We start from the raw sequence: 25541 nt of genomic DNA on the forward strand, positions 1-25541 counted from the left end.
GATAGTCTCCGTGTTTGATGTAATCATCAATTACGTTTGAAGTTGTAAGTGTAACAGCTTTCTCATCATTTCTTCATTCCTGTCTCACACTTTGGCTGTTTCTGTCTTTGGGTGTTAATTCCCCTGTTTTCCGGGGGTTCTCTTGATCTGGCCATCTGGGTTGTAAAGTTCTTTAAACAAACGCTTCTTCTCTCCCTCTGGTCCTTGAAGCAACAATTGTTTTTCTCACTGTTTTATCTCAGCATTCAAACTGCATTCATTCCTCATTCATGCTTATTAAAAATCATTACATTCTTATTTCCTTACATTAGTACATTATCTTGTACTTACTAACATAATAAAATCCTTATACCTTCACCAATTCTATTAACACCAATTTTACTAAAAGAAAAGATAAGGAATCTTTTTTGCCCTCCCACTGCCCCATGATTTACACATCAACCACATTCCTGATATGCATTGGGCAATTCTCTTTACTTGCAAATTATCACAATTGTTTCAACATTTACTTAGGGATGTAACAAACATCAGGTCCGAATGTGTCATAAATGTTAAATCACAAAGTGTTCAGGCAGGATGTTCTTATTCTTTTTCTGAGAGTGAGAATTAACCCTTAAGCTTTACATAGTACAGTATCCCAGCGCAGGGGCCTGCTGGGGCCTACAATAACAAGAGATGGAGCATTGGACCTTTGAATGTAGTTTTTTTGTGATAAAGGTATGACTGTGCTTTCTGATCATCTTTAGTTGTATCTGCTGATGTGTATACTGGAAAATTGCTTTGATAGCTATATAATAGCAAGTGCTTCTGGCTGGAATATTTATATTCTCCCTGCTTTCCCCACAACTGGAGACACCATTAGCTGCCTATGCTCCCTGTATCTCACCCTCGCAAGGACATTTAATATTGTCTTGTCCTTTATTTCCATTGATCATTATTTTTTTGACTCTACTGTTTTGATATTTGTATTTAATCTGGGTAATCAGGCCTCCTTCCCGACTTCCTAGAGCCCTATTTTAACACACTGAACACGTGCGTCTTTGCAGGCGGGTCTCTTTAGTTGCTGGAGTAATGTGAATGTCCCTTGTGGACAGAGAGATTTACATGCCCTGCCTGATGCCTTTTTTCCTGGGAGGCGCAGGAAATAGCTGGCGGCAGGTTGCTGGGTTCAGTATCAAGCTCGGGTCAACGAACAGGCGTGCAGAGGAGTTTTCGAGGGTGCCCCTGCCTGGTTGGCGGTGACGGTGAGATATCGGGGCGGAGCAGAGCAGGGAAAGGAAAGGCTGCGGCGGGGGGAGGACAGCATGATGAAACCTGGCTCTTGTGTTTCAGCAGGAACTGGACTAGGGAGGAGGAGGAGCCATTTCTCCGGCACGCCTCGGTCTGCAGAGGAGGATCGCGCCGCCGGCAGGACTAGAGCCGCCCCGCGTCCGTCTGATCCTGTATAGCAGCGGTCTCTCCCTCAGCATCACTCACTGTCTGTCTGCGGGTGGCAGAGCGAGCATTGCCGGCACTGGAGGCGAAGCAGAGGTAATAACAGGGCCGGGAGGGCGGCGGCTGGGCTGGGCTGGGCTGGGTTGGGCAGGGCGCACGCCGCACGGCTCAGGCCGGTGCGCGCTGTACTGGGGGAGCGCTGCGCCGGGAGAGTGCAGCTGTGTGTGGGGTGGGGGGATAGGGAGCTGCGCTGCCGCTCGCGTCGCTTCCAGTCCTTCCCCTTGCCCGAGCTTCTTCCGGGGGTGTGTGCATGGTCATGGCCGGGGTGGGCTTTGGTCTCCGCCTTCTACTGGCTGGGGTTCCCTGGGTGTGTGTCCGTCCGTCCGTCCGTCCGCTGCTGCATCCCCCAGCGTGGCGCAGATCCGGGCTGCAGCTGAGCGTGGAAGACGTTTCCGGCGGTGGAGTGGGTCGCTCCCGTGTAGCACGTTAACAAAGTTCCGCTTAGCGGCTTCTCCTGTGGGCCCTGATCCTCCAAACGCCCGCTCGTGCACTGCTCCTGGCTGGCACGGGTCTGGGCGACTGGGGCCTTATTATGTGTATTGCATTAATGCCTAGATGATCGGGTAAAGACTGAGGGCCGCATCATTCTTCTAGGTGCGGACTAGACCCATGCAGACTGAGACTGTGCCTACTGAAGTTTGTGGCCGAAGGTCCCAATCCTGTAAATGGATTTGGGCGGGCAGATCCCTCTGGCCACATGGAACCTCAGCTACTGGGTTTCATGCGGACTATGCAGTCCCTAAGAGGAGAGGCTTACTGACTCACTGCTGTGCAAAGCTGTACGCCTAAGAATTGCATCAGAGGAAAGAGAGCAGAATTGCATCAGGCAGAGGATGTGAAGAAAGCGTCATGTGTTACTTGGGCTGCTTATCAGTTCTGAGACTACTGGAGAAAGGATGCTATTTAGGTGAAATTTTGCTGAATTAAATCTTCTACTCCCTCCCCATTCACTCTGATGTCAAGAAACTGAAAAAGGCTGTCCTGCAGTGTTAAAGGGACATTGCCAACTTGAAATCTATTCAGTTAAAAATAAATTGAAAGTAGTTGTAAGGTACAGTACCAACACCTATCTCTGAGTCCGTCTGCCAATTTTTGTGGCTTGACAACTCCATTTCCCTGTTTTCTGTTTTAAAAATATTTTTTTTCCTACCCTGTTGCTGTGTGGAAGACCCCCACCAACAATAGAGGAAATACAAAATAGTGAAACAGCTAAATTGACTATGCAGAAAGTACTGTCAAATACACAAAGTAAATAAACTGAAAAAGAGAGGGGATATGTTTTTCCTCTTACCTCTTTTAAAGTAGTCTTGGAATTCTTTAAAAAACAAAGAAGCCTCAAACCCTCCCTCACCCCACTCAACAGACAGAAGAATGGTTTTTTAAGTTAATGGGATTGCTTGAACTGTTTGCACATTATATACGTGTATTTTAATAATTACCATTAACAAGGAAAGCAGGAATAGAAAGTATTGCATATGTGGAAAATGTCTGTGTGCAGGATAAACCTTGATATTTTGAATTTTTTGACTTGAGTGCTTTGATTCACTAGATATTTGCATTTGCCAGCAAGATCTTTCAAGACCCTTCAGTCAAATTATCTGAACTCAGGATAGCTAAAGCTCTTGCTGTCAGACTCAGAAAGTCTGCCAAGTTTGGATGGAAATGTAGGTCTTCTGTATTGCCCAAACTGTAGGAAATGAGCAGAGAAAGAGAGCTTAGGCTGCACTGCTGTAGAGCTTCAGTGTAGACACTTAGGCCTTGTCTACAGTAGCACTTGTGCTGGCAAAACTTTTGTTGCTCAGGGGTGTGGTTTTTTTCACACCTTTCAGCGACAAAAGATTTGCTGGCATAAGTGCTAGTGGAGATAAGGCCTTACTACAATGATGCAAGGTGTTCTTCCATCTCTGTAGCTTTGCCAAGAGGTGGTAGCTAGGCCCACAGAAGAATTCTTCCAAGCACTGTCAACACAGGCACTTAAGTTGTCTTAACTATGTTCAGGGGATGTGGATTTTTCAAACCCCTGAGTGATGTAGCTGGGTTTATCTAATTTTCTAGTATAGACCAGCCCTTAGAAAAGTACTTAAGCATATGTGTTACTTTAAGCATGTGAATGGTTCCATTGACTTCAGAGAGAGATTTGTATACTCTTCTGCTTCGATAGTGTAATTGACAATGGAAGACACCTCTTTCAGGGGTTTAACTGGATCCAGTATCAGTTGCTGTCACCTTTTCATTGGCGCAGCACACTTACGGGATGCCATAAACTATAAACGTGAGCTAGCGTATTCTCCAAGCATCATGAGATGAAAATAATTGTAGTTATTATTACAATATGTCATCTCTCCTGAAATTCACTAAAGTTTCTAATAATCATTTTTGCATTAGCACTGAGGTTTATCCCCTTCACCCAAAAAACCATGGGAGGTGAGCTTTTTCTCACTGAAGTCAGTTTGGGGAGTTTTGTCTGTACAAAAGCTGCAAGACTGGGCCCCATATATACAAGTAGATTGTTACAGTTCTTTCCAGAACCACACACCAGAACTGTGTGACTATTTAATGTTTTAAAATTTCAGCCATACTGTTGTTTTCATATAGATTTTAGCATTTAAAAGAATAGTATAAAAGTGGCACTGTTTGTGATGTTGTGAAATATGCAGAACTGTAAGGAAAAGTGTGTGGACCTTATTGGTCACATTGGGCCTGATTTTCAGAAGTCCTGAGCATACATAGCTCTGTCTCCCATTTATTTCATTTGGAGTTGTGGGTAATCAGTGCTTCTGCAAATCGGGTGCTTTGAACCAAATTCATCACTTGTGTAACCTCACTGGAGTCAGTGGAGTTGGTTAGTAGGGTAATTCTGGACTATGCTAACCAGGCCTTTAAAGCAGTCTCCAGGATGTCTGCCATTTTCTTAATAATGGAATGTTTTACTTTGTAACAAAAGCGTAGAGCTTAGACAGCTTGTTTAAACTACATTAATAAGGCTCCCATCTTTTTTTTGTCTAGGTATGCAATCTCATGTGATCTAGCCCATTGGAGAATATGATTAAGCTTAATATCTAACGATATTGCAATGTCCTTTTAGAAGTTGTAGAGGACATATTTCTTCTAGGATTACCTCCTTGCCTTGATAAGCAACTGGAGAACATTTAACAGGTTTTCTTTGTTACTTCTAAATTGCTTTGCTGAAACAGTGGTTTTTAATATGACTAATGAGAATGATGTTTCATTCCCACTTTCTGACCATATTTGATCAACCTATGATACTGTAGTTGGACTGTGAGTTTGTGTTCTGGAACTAAAATAACCCATAAGCATATTTACTGTATCTAAAATGAGCTTAAACGTAGTTTCTTGGGCTGTTCAAGATATGCAAAAGTTCTCTTTTTGGGTTGTTTGTTTTTAATTAGCCTTGTATCAAGAGGGCCTAAAAAGTTGCTTTCTTCATACAACAGTGTTTTATTTGTATTTGAGAAATTTAAATATGCTTCCTAGGTATCTGCTGTAGCTAAAGCACATTGTATAATGACCTATCTTTCTGTTAACAGGTTCTTCATTTTAAGTAGCTGTTACACAGCCCGCAACAGATTTCAAAATGTGTGGCATCTGGGCCCTTTTTGGAAGTGATGAATGCCTTTCTGTCCAATGTCTAAGTGCCATGAAAATAGCTCACCGAGGTCCTGATGCATTTCGTTTTGAAAATGTCAATGGCTTCACCAACTGCTGTTTTGGTTTCCATCGTCTTGCGATTGTTGATCAATTATATGGCATGCAGCCTATTCGGGTGAAGAAGTTTCCATATTTATGGCTATGTTACAATGGAGAAATCTATAACTTCAGACAGGTAAAACAAAAAAAAACCAAACCCCTGTGATCTGTAGTACCGCAGTGCTGGTGAAGATTCAGAACTTCTCTAAAACACAGGACTAGAATGTCAGAGCAAATAATCCGATGGTGCATCTTTAAAAACAAAAACTGTTTGCATGGAAATCTGGATCTAATTCTTAAGTATATGTGATATACTCAGAATACAATAGTCCTTCAAATATTTACAACAAATAGTGACTATTTATAAATGGCAAGAGGAAGAAGAATTTAGCAAAGAAATCTACTCCAATTTTAAGCTTCCAAGGGTTAAGCGCATAGTCAGTACTTACTAACAAAGAATTAGGCGTTAGAAAAAACAAAAAAAGTAAAATTGCTTCCCAAAAAATAAAATAAATGAAAGTCCTCTTATATTTGGTGTTCTGCAGATTATTTTGGGTGAGCTCTTCTACTGTCCTAATTGTGTATTATTTATGTTTCTGCTTAATTTCAGCATATCAGATGAGATAGGACATATTTTATATATTATTAGAATAGATTAACACAGTGTTCACTATGGTCCAGATATTTTAAAGTATTTAGACACCTAAAGACGCAGATAGGTGCTTTTGAAAATTCCACTAGACGCCTAAGTATCTACGTGTCTGAGTGTACGTTTACACTTAAAGAACTACAGTGGTGCAGCTGTGCTGACAGCGATGGGAGGGGATCTCCTATCACTGTAGTTAATCCGTCTCCCTGAGAAGTGGTAGCTATGTTGACAGAAGAATTCTTCCTTCAGCATAGCACTGTGTATGCCAGCGATGAGGATTTTTCACATCCCTGAGACATATAGCTATGTTGATGTAAGTTCCCAGTGTAGACCAGTCCTAAGTCTCATTGAAATCATTGGGAGTTAGGCACTTAACTTAGGCACTCTTAGGCATCCAAAGAGATTCTCATCTGCATCTTTAGGTGCTTAAACACCTTTTGAAAATCTGGCACTAATTTAGTGTGTGGTACTACCCACGTCCGTCCTTAAAGATACGCACGTTCATAAGTACCTTCCTGAATCGAGGCCTATAGAGTCAGTCAGCCAGCATGTTAAATGTGAAATGTCTGGGCAATTAGCAGCTGTAATTGTTAGCAAAAGGCCTGATTCTGTAATGTTTTCTCAGTCAAGCTCCCATTGATGTCACTGGGAGTTTGACTAAGTAAGCACTGCAGAATGTGGCTCTTTTTCAGTGTCCGATTGTTTCTGTGAGCAGCTGAGAATCATGCTGATATACTGCAGAGCAAAGCAAATACGGAGTCCCTTGTATCAGCAGTCTGCAATACTTGCTGCCCTCTGCAGTATGTTATGGTCCTTCTCAGCAGCACTTTCTGCTTTCTAAAAGCAGGCTCTGAACGTGAGTCCAACCCTGCTGTTCTTAATCAGGCAAAACTTGCATTGCCATCAGTGGGAGTTATAAACTAACCTGTGCAAATGATGTAGTCTAAAAACAATTGAGGAAAGAGTGATTTCAGTTTTAGGTTTCCAGTTGGTAAGTGTGTTTTTGGAGCTTATTTATTAATCAGAACCATAGCTGAGCTCTCGGCCCCATGAAGGCCAATGGCAAAACTCTCTGACTTCAGTGAGGCCAAGATTTCACCCCATGATTTTAAAAAAATTCTTAAGTGATCATAAATGTGGCAATAGTATCCTTTTTACAGTTGCTGTCCGACTGGTTATTTTAGATGCTTTTCTACCAACCAGTATATGGGAGAAATAATTGTTAAAAGTAGCACGGCAAGGGCATGAAGCATATTCATGGCTGGTAAAACTTCTGGCATCTGAAACTGCTTTTTTTGCTTATGGAAGAATCTTAAATTTTACTGCATTTTTTTTTTTTTTTTTTTAAATTCCCCCAGTTGTCAAACTGGCAAAATGAAATTCTTAGGTCAAAGACTATAGAAGTGCAAAATCTTATTACTATATTATAGATGTCATCATATAATTGAAGCAAATACAGTTCATTTCCAAAATGCTTTAGAAATAGTAATCAATTAAACAACACCACACCCCTGTAAGGGAGATAAGTACTTATCTTATTGTCTCCATTATGAGATTTAATTTTAGATTAAGTAAGTGAAAGCTGAGAATGCTCAGCATCTCTAAAAATCAGACCTGTGGTGTCTAAAAGTTTACACCCAGAAACTGAAATGCACACAGTTTTAAGCCATCTTGAAAATTTGTCCCTGAAGCAAGTTGCCTGAGGCTGCAAGAGGAAGTCTGTGGCAGAGCTGCAAATGAACCCAGATCAGATCTGGAACACAAGAGTTTCCTTTGCTTGTGGGAAAATGTTTATAAAGTTTTCAAACTCTGATCCACCCAGTAACCTATGTTTCTTTTAATTACAAGCAAGTAAATGTTCCTTTTTTTTTTTTTTTAAAAGTAAAAATGAATGCAGTCAGTGTTTGCGAATGCTAATCTTTTTCTTTCTAATCAATTATTTTCCTTAGTTGCAAAAGCAGTTTGGATTTGACTATCAAACTTTAGTAGATGGAGAGGTGATCCTTCATCTTTACAACAGAGGAGGAATAGAGCAAACAGCCTCCCTGCTAGATGGTGTGTTTGCATTCATCCTGCTGGACACTGCAAACAGGAAAGTGTATCTGGGAAGAGATACATACGGAGTCAGACCGTTGTTTAAGGTGCTGACTGACGATGGATTCTTGGGTGTCTGCTCCGAAGCAAAAGGTAAAATCTATAAAGTTCAGTAATTTAGTAATCCTCTTCATCATCACCGCTGTTGAGTCAAAATATTAAAAGTCTTGGAGAAACACAAATTTCATTCCCTTGATGATCGTTAAGGAAACATAATAAAATGAACAACAAAAGTATTAGTAATTGAATCCAGTCAGTATAAAATAAATGTGATGTTCTCATTTGTTTAAAACATATGTAAAGGGAATTCAAAAATGCACATTTATAAAATAGAAACACTTCAGAATTGAATAAATGGTCTTTTTAACATAGCTAAAAATCAATTATCTATTTTTACATAGTTATGACTTCCAGGTATCTTTATTATCTGAAATCAGAGAATATTTGACATCTAGATTAAGATCAATTATACAGGAGTCAGGTGAAGTCAATAGATTTATGCCAGTGTAAGTGAGACCAGGATTTGGTCTGGGGAATTCTGAAATAAATGTCATGAGAACCCGTCAAGTCAAAGATCATAGAATCATAGAAGATTAGAATTGGAAGGGACCTCAGGAGGTCTTCTAGTCCAACCCCCTACTCAAAGCAGGACCAACCCCAACTAAATCATCCCAGCCAAGGCTTTGTCAAACCGCAGCTTAAAAACCTCTGGAGATGGAGATTCCACCACCTCCCTAGGTAACCCATTCCAGAAGATCATTCAAGAAGCTTACAGTCCTGCTAAAGTTTTGTCCAGAGGAGGAGAAAATACAAAATGCTGTTAAAGTAATTACTCTTGTTTCTTATTGGAAAGTTCAATATCCTTTTTTCCTCAATTAGACCTGATACTTCCCCCTAGGAAGTCCAGATAGCAAGTGTGAAAAATCAGGATAACAGGTATAATTGCCTATATAAGACAAAGCCCCTAATATTGGGACTGTCTTGATAATATCAGGACATCCGGTCACTGTTCTTCCACCCCTTCTTTATTTTTAGAAAAACAATGAAATGCTGGAACTATAGACGTTAACATGTGTAAACACTATTAAACTAGGACAGAAAGGGAGTGTATTTGAATAAGAGACAAATAAATCTCTTGTCTCTTCACATTTACCTTTGGGGGGTGGGTGGGTGGATGGTGTGTGTGTGTGAGAAAAATTCGGTCGACCATTGTAGTGATGCAATCTCAAAGGACTCTGTCCTACAGTCTTTTACTTGTGCATAACTGCCTATGGTAGTTTTCCCAAATAAGGACTCTGGGACTGAGCTCACAGGTCCTTCCTGTATCACTGCTGAGATAACTTGACTTTGAAATTCATCTGACTGCATCCAAATGACCATGTGGGGCATTCCCCATCCGTTTTTGCAAAACACTCCCTGTGATTTCACCAGAAGTTTGATGTATAGAATGAAAGTAAAATATGGCCACATTTATTGCAGGTCTCATCCTGAGGCTTTTATTAGAAACAACATGTTCAGGCTCTGAGTTTATAACTGAGTAAATATGGAATTGCTATATTGATAAAAATAACTACTTATTTTAATATCAACTCGGCAGTGACTTTGGCCACTTAGTGATTTTGTTTATATATAAAACCAAAGAGAGATTAATTGTTAATTTCTGTCTTTCAAGCTCACGTGGGCAGTAAATGTACTGCACTTGACCCTGTCACTGTGTTCAGTTATACTATATTTTCCCTAATCATCCCAGTAGTAAAATACAACTTAGCAGTTAGAAGCTGAGCTATAGTAAAGTTTTACCGTGCGCTGTACTGAGGCATGATCCTATGCCATGCAAGTCAATGGGAGCTTTGATTTTGACTTCAGTGAGCACAGGCCCGACCCCTTGGTGCATGACGGGATGAAGTGTGTATCAAGAGCCTCTTTTCCCACAAGAGCAGGACAGGTAGGGTTTCCTCATAGGGTTAAAAGATAATATGGTAGCCCATGAACAGTGACCCCAATGAAGTTGTGGGCTGTTGTTTTGACGGCTTGAGCAGTCCCCCATTTTAGCTAACGGAAGCTGTTGCTGTTAGCAGCAAATGCAAGCCAGAGGTACATCTTGTTGGTTTGCAGATCACTCTGCTACTGGTCTAATTAAAACATGCCTCCACCCTATCTGTTGTTGGCAGGACTCCTGCATCAGAGGAGGTCTCAGGCAGCATATTTTATTCTCATCGTTGTACCAGCCAGGGCAGAAACAGGCTGTAATTGATTATCTGGAGAAAAATATTTAATTTTAGGCGGTTTAGGGACTATGGTGGTGGGCATGGTAACCACTCAAACGCCTGAAATTTTCTTCTTCATATGTTTCCATGTCTGTAGGTCTTATCAACTTAAAGCACTCAATGTCCTCTTGTCCTAAAGTGGAGCCATTTCTTCCGGGGCACTATGAAGTGTTGGATTTAAAGCCTTCTGGCAAAGTTGCATCAGTGGAACTGGTAAAATTTCATAGTTGTAAAGATGAACCTCTGCATGCTGCTTATGATACAGTGGAAAATCTGCCTGCAGGTAACAGCAAAGAAATAATTGATTTTTATAACCTTGTTTTAAATTAATCAGAATAAATGATTACTGAATTTTTCATGAACCTGTAACTTGTATTGTTTGGCATGAATGGTAGAATCATTTGACAAAGAGCTGAAAAGAAACCTAATACTGTAGGGCGTGATATTGTAGGGCTCTCTTTGTACGTCACTGCCTGCGAATATATTGGAGTTCCTTTATCCTTGCCTGAAATACATTTGATAACAAAGAATTTTGTATCCTTACTTAGTTTAGTCCAGCAGAGCCTTAATGAAACTCCTGACTGGTTATTTTCTTGCTTACTTTTGTGGCAGGTTTGGATCTCGAAATGGTGAAAAGCAACATTCGGCTTCTGTTTGAAAATGCAGTTAGAAAACGTTTGATGACTCACAGAAGAATTGGTTGTCTTTTGTCAGGTAAATAGCAAAACGCAGAATGATTGTACTCCTGTCCCCTCACCTCCCAAGTGTTTACTTATTCTGGTCTGTCTGTGATGCAGCTAAAATGACAAGACTTCTAATGCACCAAGAATTTAACAGAAATCTGAAAGACCATAATTTTCAAAAATTCCTTATTGAGCCTGTTATTACATTATTATACCAAATGGAACCTCAGCTGGGATGTTGGATTGTGAAGTGCCTGACCATTTTTCACTAAGAAGATAGAAAAATAACACTTTAGTCAGTGATAATCCAGCATAATCATAAAAAATAGGGCTTTTGAGTGAGGATAAACATGTTTTTTAAAAATGAGAGGTCACTACACTATTGCAAGATAAATCTGTAGAGGCCTCTGCATGTTCCAGAAAAGAGAGGGAGTTGGGAAACTGAGTGTGGAGGTGACTTCTTTTCTGCCCTTCGGGTGGGTGAGTGGGTGGGGTGGTAAGGAGGTTGGGGGCGGCAAAGGCATATCCTTTGTGTACTAATTACGGGCATCTGGGCCATTACTATTCACTGCCTTTTTCAAATGGGGGTAACCTAAAGTACAGAAGGAAGTTCAGTGACTTGGCTGGGAGGCACTGTGGCCTAGTGGTGAGGCATTTACTGTAGAACCCAGAGATCTGCTGTCTAGTCTTGGGTCTCTCATTTGATTTGTTACAATTTTTTTAACAGTTCTTACTGACTCAGAATTAAGGTAGGCTGTGCACATGTGCATGCATGGCATAATGACACAAGTTCACTATGTATCTTATCAGGTGTGTTGGAATGAGGCAGGGCTAAATATAAGCCATTACTAGTTTGATCAGTTTGAACTCCTTTTGTTACCTACATAAAAGGGGAAGGACGGGGAGAAGAAATCTTTAAAAAAAAAATAATAATAATAATACATCCCAAGCCAAAGCTATTTCAAAATTTGAAGTTCTCAAGTTACAACAGCATAGGTAACTCTCCATAAATACATCCAGATACATTCTAATTTTTTGTTTATTTGTACAGCTGTGCAGTTTCAACAGTGAAAATGTTTCTGCAAGGGATGTGACAGTCAATGAGATGGGCATGGAGGGTTGTTGCACATTGTGCTTTAAAAATGGCAGGAAAGATAGTGAAGCTGAGAGAGGGTGGGCAGGGTCTGCCAGATAGCTGGAATGGTAGCTGCAAGGAGAAGAGAGAGTTAGGCCATAATTGGCAAAGCTAAGTGAACCAGTGGCATATTAGGGAGAATGATTGATTATTAGCATAGTCATGAAGGAGAGAAAGAATATTGGAAATGGATGGGGAATTAGTCCAATCATGGCAGGATGGGCAGAGGGAAGGTATGTTTATTTAGAATCATTATACCACCATGGAAAATCTATTTATGGGTATTAAAGAAAGATTTCTGCTGAGGTTCCTGGATGGCACACACATTAGTAATTGCTACTACAGGCATTCCACTGGAAGTGTACAATGCAGTCTTTTTCTTCAAGAGCTCTATTGTGTCTTGGATTCACACATAATTTAAAAAGCAAGACCTAGGTAAATCATGTTTCTATTGTAAGATGTTTGTGCCTTAAAAACATAATGAAATAAATTGTTTTGCTGATAGGGGGTTTGGATTCCAGTTTGGTTGCTGCAATGCTCCTGAAATTGATGAAAGAGTCCAGCATTGTTTACCCATTACAGACCTTTGCAATTGGAATGGAAGACAGTCCTGATTTATTGGCTGCCAGAAAGGTATAGTACATTTCAGTTTACAGATTGAGTGCTCAAGCTGAATAGATAATACTGCTTTTGTACTACCTATGTTAAAGTCACAATGCATCCTGGATATAGTCTTAATCCTCTTTTGGATGGAATCAGAATTTGCAGTAAAATCAAGTTTGTACAACATTTGTTTTGCTTCTTAATTAAATCTTATGACACAAATAACTTGGTTTTATTTTTGTTCTTATATATTTGAAAGATTTTTTTGTGACCAAAACTGTCATTGCATTGTTATTGCTAGGGCCATAGTTTCAAAGATGCGTCCACTCTGTCCCCATTTGTGGCTGAGTCAGAGGGTAAACCACTAAACTTTTAGATCTTGGAAGAAACATTGGAAGTGTTTAGTCTAGCATTTGCGAATGTATTAGTTACCAATTAGTTATTCAGTTAAACAGGACTACAAACTGTAGTCTAGACAGTCCTTTTAGGGGGAACTGTGCTTCTTTTTAGACTGGCTACGGCCTCACTGATGGCGTCAAAGTCGCTGCCGTCAGATCAATTTTTCTGGATCGACAGAGCAGTCAGTGAAGACCCGCTCAGTCAATCCAGAAATCGACGTACTAAGACCACCTTCGCCAGTGGCGTAGCGCTGTGTCGACGGGAACGCGGTTCCCGTCGGCGCAGTGCAGTGAAGACAGCACACAGAAGAGGAGCCCAGAAGTCGACGGGAGTTACGCAAGTTTTTTGTGTTGCTTGCATAACTCCCATTGACTGCTGCTGAATCCCGGAGGTAAGTGTAGACAGGATCTGTGATACTTGAACAAATGTCACATCTGTTTACAACCATTACGGATTCCACTGTACTTTGTGTAAGCATAGGGCTGTCAACATTGGTGTTTGGAACAAATTGTAATATGGGAAATTACATTCTGTTTATCAAATTTTCCACTGCACTTTACCATGGATGCCCATTATATTTTCTTCCTATGTTAACCAGTTATGTCATTGTGCTGCAAAAGAGCTCAAGCATTTTAGCATGTATTGTGGATATTTGCAAAGCACTTTGGGGTAACAGCCAAGTTACTAATGTAATCTATTTGTTCTAAACAGGTAGCTGCTCATATTGGCAGTGAACATCATGAAGTAATATTTAATTCTGAAGAAGGAATTCAGGTATTAGAAGAAGTTATTTTTAGCTTGGAAACGTATGACATTACAACAGTAAGAGCTTCAGTTGGTAAGTTTTTAATATAATATTCTTTACTAAGTGCTTATGTATAGTTTTACACCAAAGATGATATTCTTGTACACAGTCTAATGGTCAGAGAGGGACTGGGAACCAGGAATCCTGAGTTCTGTTCCCAGCTTTGCCATTGTCTCGTGCTTGTCTGCACAGACACTTATTTCATGTCAAGCTGGGGTGTTAATCTACTCTGTACTAACCTGCCATGAACTAATCATCTGTGTGGATCCTGCTTTCGCTCACTAACGGTTCCCTAGTGCACTTTTATCGACCCTGCTTTGAAACAAGAGTAGAGCAGAGGTCTCTGAGGAACTGTTAACACATGGTAGCATTGTCCACACAGGAACTTAGTTCGTGGCAGGCTAGTGTGGGTTAGATTTACACCACAGCTTGCTGTGAATTAAATGTTTTTGGAGACAAGCCTTTAGTGTGGGATCATGGCAAGTTATTTATCTCACCAGTAAAACAGTTTACGTTCCTTTTGAGGTTTGTTGAGGCTTTGAGATCCTTAGATGAAAAACAGAGACTCAAATTTTTAAGGCCAGAAGGGACTATCAGATTATTTATTATGACCTGTAAAATGCAGGCCATAGAATTTCATCCAGTTACTCCTGTTCTGAACCCAATACTTCATGTTTGGCTAAAGCATATGTTCCAGAAAAGCATGCAACGTATCACAAATTCAAAATGTACATATTGCTTTTCAATAACAAATATGAAAACAAAAATCATTTTTCCAAAATGTTTTCACATATTTTGTTTGCATGACCGTGTAGTAGAACCCATTTGAAATAAACACCTGTTAATGAAATCTTTCTTCAAACAAACCCTCTCCCCCATTTAGTATTTTATTACTAAATAAATAATGTGGAAAGGTTCAATGGGGAGAAGGCTGAATTCATAGTACAGTAGACCCTCGCTGTAACGCCCTTCGCAATAGTGAACCTTGAGCTTCAGTGAATGTGGTTCCTGGATCCCCTCTCCAGCCCTGCCCGCTTGGGCTGGAGGAACATTGACAGCTCCCACCACTGTCCTGAGGCTTGGAGGAGCTGTCTCCCCCACCCCCACCACTATAACGAACGCCTGGCTATACTGAACAAATGGCTTGAATCCTCAGGGATTCAAGATGTTAGAGTGAGGGTATACTATAGTTCTGTGAAAAGAATATAGAGAATTTATTCGTAAAGCCTTGGAAATGAAATGGACTATACAGTATAACTGTGAAGAGAAACCTACAGCAGTAATAAATATTTAACTGGTTATTTGTATTCTTAAAAATATAAGCCTTAATTCAGGAAAACATTCCTGTTCAGGACAGCACTCAAGCATGTGCTTGACTTTAAGCATATACTGAAGTCCTATTGAATTCATTGGGACATAACTTTCCTGAATCAAGGCCATTTATTTATGTTTGTATTTACATTTATATTTTCCCTTCAGTTGTTTGAGTTTTAAGAACTAGTTACAGGAATACACACGCCTAAGTAAACAATTAAGTAGAGAAAATATACCTACAATTGTATGGTTAGTGATATTTTAATGGCAATGAAAAGCAGAAAGAGTTGCTATTTTGGGGGTTTTCACCTGTTTTCCCCTCATTTCTAATATGTAAGAGAAGCATTGAAATACTAAAACAAAATAGACTTCTGAAGTCAGAATTCTGTTCAGTTGTAACTGAATTTACAATAACTTTGTAAATCTGATCTTATTATTATAGGCATGTATCTGGTTTCCAAATACATTCGCAAGAAAACAGAGAGCGTGGTCATCTTCTCAGGGGAGGGCTCTGATGAGCTTTCACAAGGCTATATCTACTTCCATAAGGTAAGAACAATATTTTGTTCTCAAAGGAAAAAGGATTCTTGTTTGTGCATGCATATATTGGGCCAAAATAATCAGAAAAGTGCCCTTGGAGAATAATACATTAATTCTTTCTGGTGCTGCTACATTGTGTCCACTTACAAGTAAATTACTTATGCATCCATTTTAATAAATTAGTAGTTTTCAAAGCCCCAATCTTGCAAACATTTTTGCACACAAGCCATCATGCATGTGAGTAGTCCCATTGAAGACAAATATAAAGTTTTAAGAGGACATCACCAGCTATGTTCAGGATCCAGACTTTTCCTTCTTCCTTCTTTGTAGAATCTTCTTTTTAGAGATTATTATGCATTTTTGTTATATTTTAATTCAAACATTTTTTTCTTTTCTACAATTTTAAAAGCAAATTTAGAGTTGGTCAACGTGCCAGCTAGAGACTGAAGAGCAGATTCTTAGCAGGGGTAAATTGTCATAGGTCACTGACTTCAATGAAGTTATGCCACTTTCCACCATCTAATTCCTCTATTTATCTATGGAACAGGGACAATCTTGTAGTAGCTATGCAGGTTTTCCCTATACTGTCCTGCTAATATGTCTCAACCATGACCTGCAGAGACCACTTGTAACAGTGAACAAACAGCTGAGTGTCTTGCCCTACAGTTCTTGGCCTCTGTACTGAGAGTGCCAGGTGTGAAGTCAAAAAGCTAGGCTGATTTACATCAGATGAGACTCTGACTTGAACATCTTACACTTTATGTGCAGTAAATGTCACTTACATCCTGTTGGCTTGTGGTGAGAACTGTTGTAGTAACAGATGTACAGTATGAAAAAATGATTTTTTTTCAATTCAGCATCTCTATGTAATTGCTTCCAAAACAAATTTTATTGAAGAGGTTGATTTATTTGACTCCTTAGGGCTCTGTTCCGAGATAACTTACATCCTGTTTGGATTCCTGAGAAATTTAAGTAGAAGACACTGTGGCTGTTTTTGTCCAGATTACAGGATTTGAGTGTTCTCCCTGTCGAATGTGTTTTGTAGCTCTTGGGAAATATACAGGGCACATGCTGTTTGTACAGTATTGGAGGAAGCCCATGAGTACGAGCATGCGTGTTTTGTGTTTCCATAAGAGTGAGGAAGATTGGGAAAAGAAGTCCTAATCATCAAGTTATATGTATTCTCTTCAAAAGCTTGGAAATTGTAAAATAATTTGCCCTGCAATGTACATCTATGTAGAGGCTGCTTTAACATTCATTTCCTAAAAGTGTGTAGCATATCACTGTATTGTGGAATATGCTGTACACATTTCTCCTACTATGCAGAGAAATCACTGGAAATCCATATATGCTACAGAAAGTTCTCCAAGTAGCAATACAACTATGTAATATGTGTGTACTATGTATGCATGTGTATTACAGGCCCCGTCTCCTGAAGAAGCTATGGAAGACAGTGAGAGGCTTCTGAAAGAACTCTACCTGTTTGATGTACTTCGTGCTGACAGAACTACTGCAGCTCATGGGTAAGGCCTATCTTAGGCTCCCACCTATCACAGTTAGGTTCTTAAACTACACTTATATCTAGACTAGATTCTTAAAGATCTTGCTGTCCTCTGTGAAATTACAAAAATCGGAACAGTGGCACCCTTGGTAGCATGTAGAGGGAAATATTACTAGCAGTTGCCTCCATCAGTATGCTTTAAGGGAGAAATATTTGCTAGCTGTTTATCAGTGGGACCAGGATTTGGCCCTAAAAACTCATGTGAGCAGGAAAGCAATATCCTTTTTATAGGCTTATTTAAGAAAAAACAAACAGAAAAAGATACTTTTTCCACAGGTATCAGCTAGAAGGCTGGAGAACAGCATAGGGTTACATACCTGGATTAAATTGGGTTTGTATCCTGAAGGAATCCAGGTGCAGCTTCCACAGCATTGTTCATAATTGATCATATCAAATGCACCAAGCTGCCAGTTCATGCAGGAAAGGCTTTGTCTGGGAGGAATGGCCTTTGTTGTGAGCAGTACAAAATATTTACTATATTTAGACATGTTAGTACTTGGGCGGGAGGAAGGGAATGGCCCTTCAAGATTGAGATAAATAATTGAAGGGCTTAGGCTATATGTTTTATATACGTATTGGACCTCTGGCATGAGCAACACAGATGCTTCTGAACTTTAAGGAATAGAAATGGAAAGAAATTGACCAGATAAAGTATTAGAGTATTAATAAAGAAGCTAGATAGATATGAGGAGAAGGAGGGTCTTGTGCCTAAAACGCAAGACTTGGGTGGTCAGGAGATGTGGGTTCCGTTCTTGGCTCTGCCACAGATTTGTGTGACCATAAGCAAGTAAACCTCCTTGTGCCTCAGTTTCTCCATTTTGTTAATGGGGAGAATGCAGTAAAATTAGTGTTTGTATCACATTTATGTTGCATAGAGGAGACTGGCTGCATATTCAGGCTTCATTTTCGCACTTTTTGAACTGCCCTGTGCTTGAAGAGCTGCCATTGCCTTTTTCCCATTCTTTATACAAAAGTTTGTGAAATGCTTCATAGAACAATTGGAAAGACAAGGCTTCTGCTCTGATAACTTATAGTTAAATGTAGATGTGATGTGAGAAATAGGTGTAACAGACAGTATTGAGTGGTGGGGGTGAGGAAGGAGAAACAGTTAAAGATGCCTATCACCAGCAGAAAATATATAGCAACAGAGATTCTCATGTATGCACGTTGTTCAATCTTTGGCTGAAACTGAAAAGCCCTTACCTCTTACTCAATATATAAGAGCAGGAAGTTGCAAGCCTCTGCACCTGAAATATTACTGAACCGTGGTCTTTCTTTATAGAATCATAGAATATTAGAGTTGGAAGGGACCTCAGGAGGTCATCTAGTCCAACCCCCTGCTCAAAGCAGGACTAACCTCAAGTATATCATCCCAACCAGGGCTTTGTCAAGCCTCAGCTTAAAAACCTCTAAGGATGGAGATTCTACCACCTCCCTAGGTAACCCATTCCAGTGCTTCACCACCCTCCTAGTAAAAAACTTTTTCCTAATGTCCAACCTAGACCTCCCGCCCTGCAACTTGAGACCATTGCTCCTTGTTCTGTCATCTGCCACCACCGAGAACAGCCTAGCCCCATCCTCTGTGGAACCCCCTTTCAGGTAGTTAAAGGCTGCTATCAAATCCCCCCTCACTCTTCTCTTTTGCAGACTAAACAAGCCCAGTTCCCTCAGCCTCTCCTCATAAGTCCTGTGCTCCAGCCCCCTAATCATTTTTGTTGCCCTCCGCTGGACTCTCTCCAACTTGTCCACATCCTTTTTGTAGTGGGGGGCCCAAAACTGGACACAATATTCTAAATGCGGCCTCACCAACGCCGAATAGAGGGGCATAATCACTTCCCGTGACCTGCTGGCAATGCCCCTCCTAATGCAGCCCAATATGCTATTAGCCTTCTTGGCAACCAGGGCACACTACTGACTCATATCCAGCTTTTTATCCACTGTTACCCCCAGGTCCTTTTCTGCAGAGCTGCTGCCCAGCTCGTCGGTCCCCAGTCTATAGCTGTGCATGGGATTCTTCCTTCCTAAGTGGAGGACTCTGCACTTTTCTTTGTTGAACCTCATTAGATTTCTTTTGGCCCAATCCTCCAGTTTGTTTAGGTCACTCTGTAGCCTATCCCTACCTTGCAGGGTATCTACCACTCCCCCCAGCTTAGTGTCGTCCGCAAACTTGCTGAGGGTGCAATCTACCCCATCCTCCAGATCATTAATAAGGGCACTGTGTACTGCACTTTACTTGCAGTAGGTGTTTATTTTTTTGTGAGGAAAACTAAGAATAATAAACTCAGTTTCGGAATGCACCAAGTTACATTGGACCACTTCCCCAGTTTACTTTAAATAGAGCTACGCTGCCCTGCCCCGGCTGAGGTCCTGGCCCATTACGTTAAATGCTTTAAACCAAAGTGCCCTGCAGCAAGTACAGGAATGACTGATTGCTACCAAAGGCAAAGTTCTTATCCACTCATTTGTCACCTCAAATATGAAGTCTTATAAATGATTCTCATTCTCTGGCTCCACAACATATTGCGCCCATACGTAAGCAGTATGGGCTCAGTCCTTCTGCACATGGAACTCCTGCTGAAGTTAATGGTTCCTGCAGGTGCATCTTTATTGCTCTCATGTTTGAAAGCCAAATAAGGCATGCTTTTGGTGAAACTTAGGAGATTCTGCAACAACTTAAAACATGCTGAAGCATCTCCAGGCAACTTGCTGGTTCTTGATGGATCTTTTAGGATTACAGGATTTTTCAGGGTTTTTTTTAATGCAAAATGCATTGTTTTGTGGAGGTCTTTGGAACCTTCAGCAGGAATTTTTACATTTTTGCACGATATCAAACTTTCCAGTAGATGGCAGCATACACAGTAACAAAGTTTTTGGATTTTTTTTGGTTGATAAATACTGTGCAGACAGTTTACTGGATTCTTATTTGACTAATTGGAAATTATATTACTAGCCTATAAGTGAAATATTTATGTAATAAAGTACTAAACTTTGTATTCCATCTGCTGTTCAAAATAAGTGTATGTTAACAGTTATGGACTTTCTAAACTAATATGTCATTGTGTTGATGTAGTATGTTTTCTGATTTAATTTATTTTCTTTTGGTTTTTAGTCTTGAACTGAGAGTCCCATTTTTGGATCACCGGTTTACTTCTTATTACCTATCCCTGCCAGCCAAACTCAGAATTCCAAAGGTATGCAAACCTACACAGAACCCAAAAGGCATCTTGGAGATTAAGGTTGTGATCCAGCAGAGCATTTAAGCATGAGTACTTGTATAGAATTTAATGGTATTATTCACACGCTTGATAGTTTTGCGGGATTGGTGCCAGTGGGCCTGATCTTTTTATTGATGGGGAAAATGTTGTTTAAAACTCTAGCCTTAAAAATTGTCTTGCAGGGTTTGTTACACATAGGTTCTTGACATTCACAGCATTGTTATGCTTTCTGTCAATAGAATGGAGTTGAAAAGCATCTCTTGAGAGAATCGTTTCAGGATTCCAACTTGCTTCCAAAAGAAATACTCTGGAGACCCAAAGAAGCCTTCAGTGATGGTATAACATCTCTCAAGAAGTCTTGGTTTTCAATTCTCCAAGAGCATATTGATCTCCAGGTACATGTATTTATGTTAAAATTTCAGCTTTTCTATAGTACCATATGCTTTCATTCTAAGTTTTAAAGACATTGGGACATAGTCCAGACAATAAATATTTGCATTTCAAAGTTCTCAAATAGCTATTTGTTCAAGAATATTGCAGGAGCAAGGTTGCTTTTCAGAAATGAAAGTACTTCAGGATATGAAAACTGTTAAAATACATGTTGAGTAGTATGTGGTGAGGTGAAATTCTTGACCAAAAGAAATGATAAAATCTCATGAGAAGGACTGTGTAAGGCAATTGATATGATTAAGTGAAGGAAATAGCTGGATTGGAGTGTGTGAGTGTGTTTTGTTTATGGATAAACTTGCTTGTTTCTTGGTTTCATGTGAAAAATGAATGCTCCAGCTGTGGGAAATTCTTCAGCTGAGGGCAGCTGCGGTAGCTTAACCAAGCCACTTACGCTACCTTTACCCCCTGCTGTCTCGCTGCAGAGTTAGTGTGGTGTCAATTTTTGGTAGCCATACCTGTTTGTAGCATAGCTAGGCTCTTTTTGGAGCTGAAACCTCTTCTTACTGAGGCAGCCAGTGTAACTGAGGCTACACTTGCTTTGCACAGGGGCTAATTACCTCTAGTGTAGTGTGTGCACGCTTGGGTGTGAGATTACTATCAATAAAGTATAATGCCCACTTTACACCAGTTGTACATAGGCGCATTGCCTATGTGTAGTATCGCACAATGATGGCTCAAGTCCATAGCCTGTGGGGGAGATTCACCTATGTCGGTGCTGCGGCATACAACTTTTACACCCCTGTACCCACAAGGAAAGCTGCGCCAGCAGAGGCATCTAGCCCTAAAGGGAGGGGCTGATAGTATCATTGCTCAGTTTGACGGGGAGGGAGGCAAATCAGCTTTATTGTGGTGCTCCATTGGAGCCATGCTGGTGGAAGCTGATCAGGAGATTATCTGTATCAGAGCAACTTCTCCTGAATCAACCCCCTTCATCCCTGCCCTCAGCAGAAGGGAGGCTGCAGGTGACTTGTGCCTCTGCACTCCCATTCCTGGGGGTACTTCCTGCCACTTGAAGCCTGCAGACTGTGCTGTGCTGAGGGAGTGAATTGGGATCCATTGTACGTAGGGAGAATAGAAAACCTATCAAGAAGCAGATAACTGTTTGCTCAGAATCATTCAAGCAAATTCACAATAAAGAGAGAGAGAGAGAGAGAGAGAGAGAGAGAGACAGGAAGGAAATGAGGAGAAACTTTTGTGAGCTTACTGGAAAAGAGAATTTTAGATTAAAAAAGATGGCTGACACCTAATGTGGAGTCAGAAACAATATTTCACTAATATGGCCACTTATATTTATGGGACTAATTCTCCACAAAGTTGTACAGATTGCTCCCCTTGAGCTCATTGGGAGTCCAACGCGCAGTCATTCTATGGCAGAATTTATCTTTTAGAAAGCTTTTAATCTCTTTCCAGAATGGGCACCTTTTAACAAACTGTGGGGTTTAATGAGTAAATCCTTGTACACTGAGATGATAGTATTTCAACTGCAGGTAGTAGTCTGGTGAATAATTTAGAAAGCAACTTCACAACTTAATTTTGATTTCATTTTTGTCTGCAGGTTGATGACCTTCTGCTGGAAAAGGCAGCAGAGAAATTTCCTTTTAATCCTCCTAAGACTAAAGAAGGTTACTACTACCGCCAGATCTTTGAGAAGCACTACCCGGGGCGAGCTGATTGGCTCCCCCATTACTGGATGCCAAGATGGATTGAAGCTACTGACCCTTCTGCTCGCACGCTGAAACATTACAAGTCAGCTACCAAAGAATAGGCTTTCCAGTCATTTTGAATCAGAAATTACTTGTTGCCAAAGAGCTCTATTTATGCTAAAGCAGACCCCACAACCCAATAGTCTGAAGAATGGATTTGGACAATCGTATTTAAGATGAAAGAGCCATTTATAGCCAATGTTATAGTGTGAAATTCACCGCACCCTCGAGAGCTTGCACAGCCCTCTGCCTCACTTAAACTACAGTTCTGGTCTGAAAAACTACTCTGTGAAAGGGGCAGCCTCTTGCTTAGCAGCTTTGCCCCTTGTTTGTATTCAGTTATATTGGCTGACTTCAGTAACAAACATACAATAAACCCTCTTTTGAGGACTTGAATGGCACATAGGATGTGTGCTGGCCTGAATTTCACTTTAGGGGTATAAAATGAGCATTTATGGACTGACTGTTCTGTCTAGGTTCCTGTGTTTTAAAAATGGTAGAATTCATGTGGCTACTGTAAACCTTGGGCAAGATCTACTGAGATTTATAAATTCCTACAAGTACCCAGAGGAGCCTAATAGGATTTACAGAAGTGCCTAAGACGATTAGGTCCCTAACTAAAGTCAATGGGAGTTAGGTACCTAATCTGCTTAGATACTTCTGAAAATCCCACTACACCTCATTAGGTATGGTGGGTATGTGTACACAGTGTTGTGTACACAGCTGGCTTGGGCCTGCTGACTTGGGCTTGTGAGGCTTGGGCTCCAGGTGTGAAAAGCAGCTGTGTAGACATTCAGGCTGGGGCTGGAGCTCAGGCTGTGGAACCCTGCGAGGGTGGAGGGTCCCAGATCTCGGGCTGGAACCCGAGCCCAAATGTCTACACAGCAACCTTTAGCCCCGCCACCCAAGCCCCAGTCAGCTGACTCAGGCCAGCCGCGGAGTGTTTATCCTTCCATAGACATGCTCTAAATGCCTTTGTAGATCTGGCTCGTCTATAGATCTAGATGTGTGTGTGGTGTAAGAACTTGAACAGCCTGGAATAAAATGGGTCAGTTATATCCTTTTGTTTTTACCTCAAGGGCTTGATTTTTTGAGAGCTGTCTGGGGTTTTAACTGCGTGAGTCTAGTTGATTCTAATGTGATCAAGTGGCTAAAAAAAAAACCTACACAATATTTGGGGAGATTTAGGAGTGAGAATAAAAAAATGTCACTTGCATGTTCCTTTATAAGTAAGTGGAACCTCAGATGTTGCCGGATCCACCCTGAACTCCTTTCTTAGGCACAACACGCACTGGGACAGGCTCTGTCTCTGCTTGGCTCCACTCTGGCAGCATATAGTGGCCGTACAGGAGCCACAACTGGGCAAGGAAAAATTCACCTGTAAGCAGCCCTATCCTGCCCCTTTCCCAGGACCTGGTGTAGTGGTGGATTGGGGGCCGGTCTTTTAGTGCAGAGGCCTGCAGAGCCCATAGGCAGCCTAGGATGGGCTGCAGTAAGTTAAAACTGCTGGTGGCTGCTTTAAGTTGTGCTGGAGTCTGTTTTGAGTGCCAGAGCAGTACCCCCAGAATCCAGCAGGGTCCCCTTTGCTTTATGTGTTGGAACTCTTGGAGACACATCACAGAATCGTATTCCTAGATTTCAGTGGGCATTTTACCTAAGTGAAGACTGCAGGCTTGGATTCTTTGTCTGAAAGAGAATTTTAGTTCTTCCTAAACAATGAGGTTTTTTTTATATACCCTTGAAGCAAAACAAATGCATTTCCACACAGCTTGCTATTCCACTAGTAACCTGTTTGAATGGGACGATATTTTTAAAAATGGGTTTTTATATAATGGTGATCAGTAACTACACTTACTTTATGGATTAGCTGGCATACTCCAAATTGTGTGCGTACTAAATTTAGAAAAGCTTAGACAGAACTATTTTGATTATTCTTTTGTTTTAAACCAAAATATGCTGTTATTGAATAGAATATCACAGAAAAAGGGAATGCTTAAAATAAAGCCTTAGAATTCTTCATAAAATGTTTGAATGTCTGCTTGGTTTTTTTTTTTTTCCCCCCCCAATATTAAACCTCTCTTCAGGAATCATCTGTACTGAAATCACACAGTGGCACCTTAAAGCCCACAAACAACTCTCTGGTGGCTTTATTTACATGGCTATATTTTCACTGACTCACTCATACACATTCTGTCTAATCCAGATTAAATGGTTTATAAGATTTTGATGTTGTGAGACTTCATAAGGGCCCATTAGCTTAGCTTTAGAAAAAAAGTGCACTCTTCTCAGGGGCCCAGTCTGCAAATTCCCAAAAACAGAAGAGTTCTGATAGATGCTATGCTGAAATATATTTTGACAAATAGCAGTTATATTAGAACATGGATTCTTAATGTAGGGTTTGCAGCAATCCTCTTTCTTTAAAGCTAGATAGGAGAGAAGGGGGTGTTGATAACAGGGTGTCTTGGGCCCAACAAGAGGTGAGAAGTGAATGAAACTCTTGTTCACTGTTACAATATTAAACAGTTAAACTTGTCTATACTCGCGCTTATGCTGGCAAAACTTTTGTTGCTCCTAAGCGACATAAATTTTGCTGGCATAAGCGTGAGTGTAGACAGCGCTATGTAGGCGGGAGAGCTCTCCTGCCAATATAGCTACCTTTGCTCGTTTAGGTGGTTTTGTTATGTTGACAGGAGAGCGCTCTCTTGTCGACTTAACGCGGTTACACTTGCGCTTATGCCAGCAAAATGTATGTCATCCAAACATATGTTTTTTCAGTCATCCTCAAAGGAAACCTGCACAACACTTTCATAAGTGTTGGAGCTTCAATTCATAATTTTGCTAGATACTAAAAATCATGGATTGAATAGAGATACTGGATTTATGGTTTATTACAACCTACTAACAATCCTCCAGCTGCCTTT

The 25541-nt window shown here is 40.6% G+C and overlaps 1 protein-coding gene across 2 annotated transcripts; it reads left to right on the top strand.

Moving 5' to 3' along the window:
- Positions 1-1102: 1102 nt before the first annotated feature.
- On the top strand, positions 1103-23678 carry ASNS (asparagine synthetase (glutamine-hydrolyzing)). Of its 2 annotated transcripts, XM_067562149.1 has the most exons (13): positions 1103-1244; positions 1336-1530; positions 5043-5338; positions 7801-8038; positions 10310-10495; positions 10825-10926; positions 12536-12663; positions 13744-13870; positions 15594-15700; positions 17114-17214; positions 20362-20443; positions 20707-20862; positions 22473-23678. In XM_067562149.1, the coding sequence occupies exons 3-13, from the start codon at positions 5090-5092 to the stop codon at positions 22680-22682; spliced, it is 1686 nt and encodes a 561-aa protein (XP_067418250.1). In that variant the 5' UTR covers positions 1103-1244; positions 1336-1530; positions 5043-5089; the 3' UTR covers positions 22683-23678. The 2 variants fall into 2 exon arrangements, with proteins under 2 accessions (XP_067418250.1, XP_067418251.1); XM_067562150.1 differs by lacking the exons at positions 1103-1244; positions 1336-1530 and adding an exon at positions 1919-2401.
- Positions 23679-25541: the final 1863 nt, after the last annotated feature.

The sequence above is a fragment of the Emydura macquarii genome, unplaced genomic scaffold (genome assembly GCF_026122565.2).
Source record: "Emydura macquarii macquarii isolate MOO-44397 ecotype Brisbane River unplaced genomic scaffold, CSIRO-AGI_Emac_v2 contig_2422, whole genome shotgun sequence".
Classification (NCBI taxonomy): Eukaryota; Metazoa; Chordata; order Testudines; family Chelidae; genus Emydura; species Emydura macquarii.

What these genes read in the sequence shown, in the direction of transcription:
- ASNS (XM_067562149.1), top strand. Translation starts at nt 5,090, where the DNA reads ATGTGTGGCATCTGGGCCCTTTTTGGAAGTGATGAATGCCTTTCTGTC. An exon ending in AGTGGAAAATCTGCCTGCAG is followed by an intron (nt 10,496 to 10,824) that starts GTAACAGCAAAG and finishes CTTTTGTGGCAG; the next exon opens with GTTTGGATCTCGAAATGGTG. An exon ending in AGAACTACTGCAGCTCATGG is followed by an intron (nt 17,215 to 20,361) that starts GTAAGGCCTATC and finishes TTTGGTTTTTAG; the next exon opens with TCTTGAACTGAGAGTCCCAT.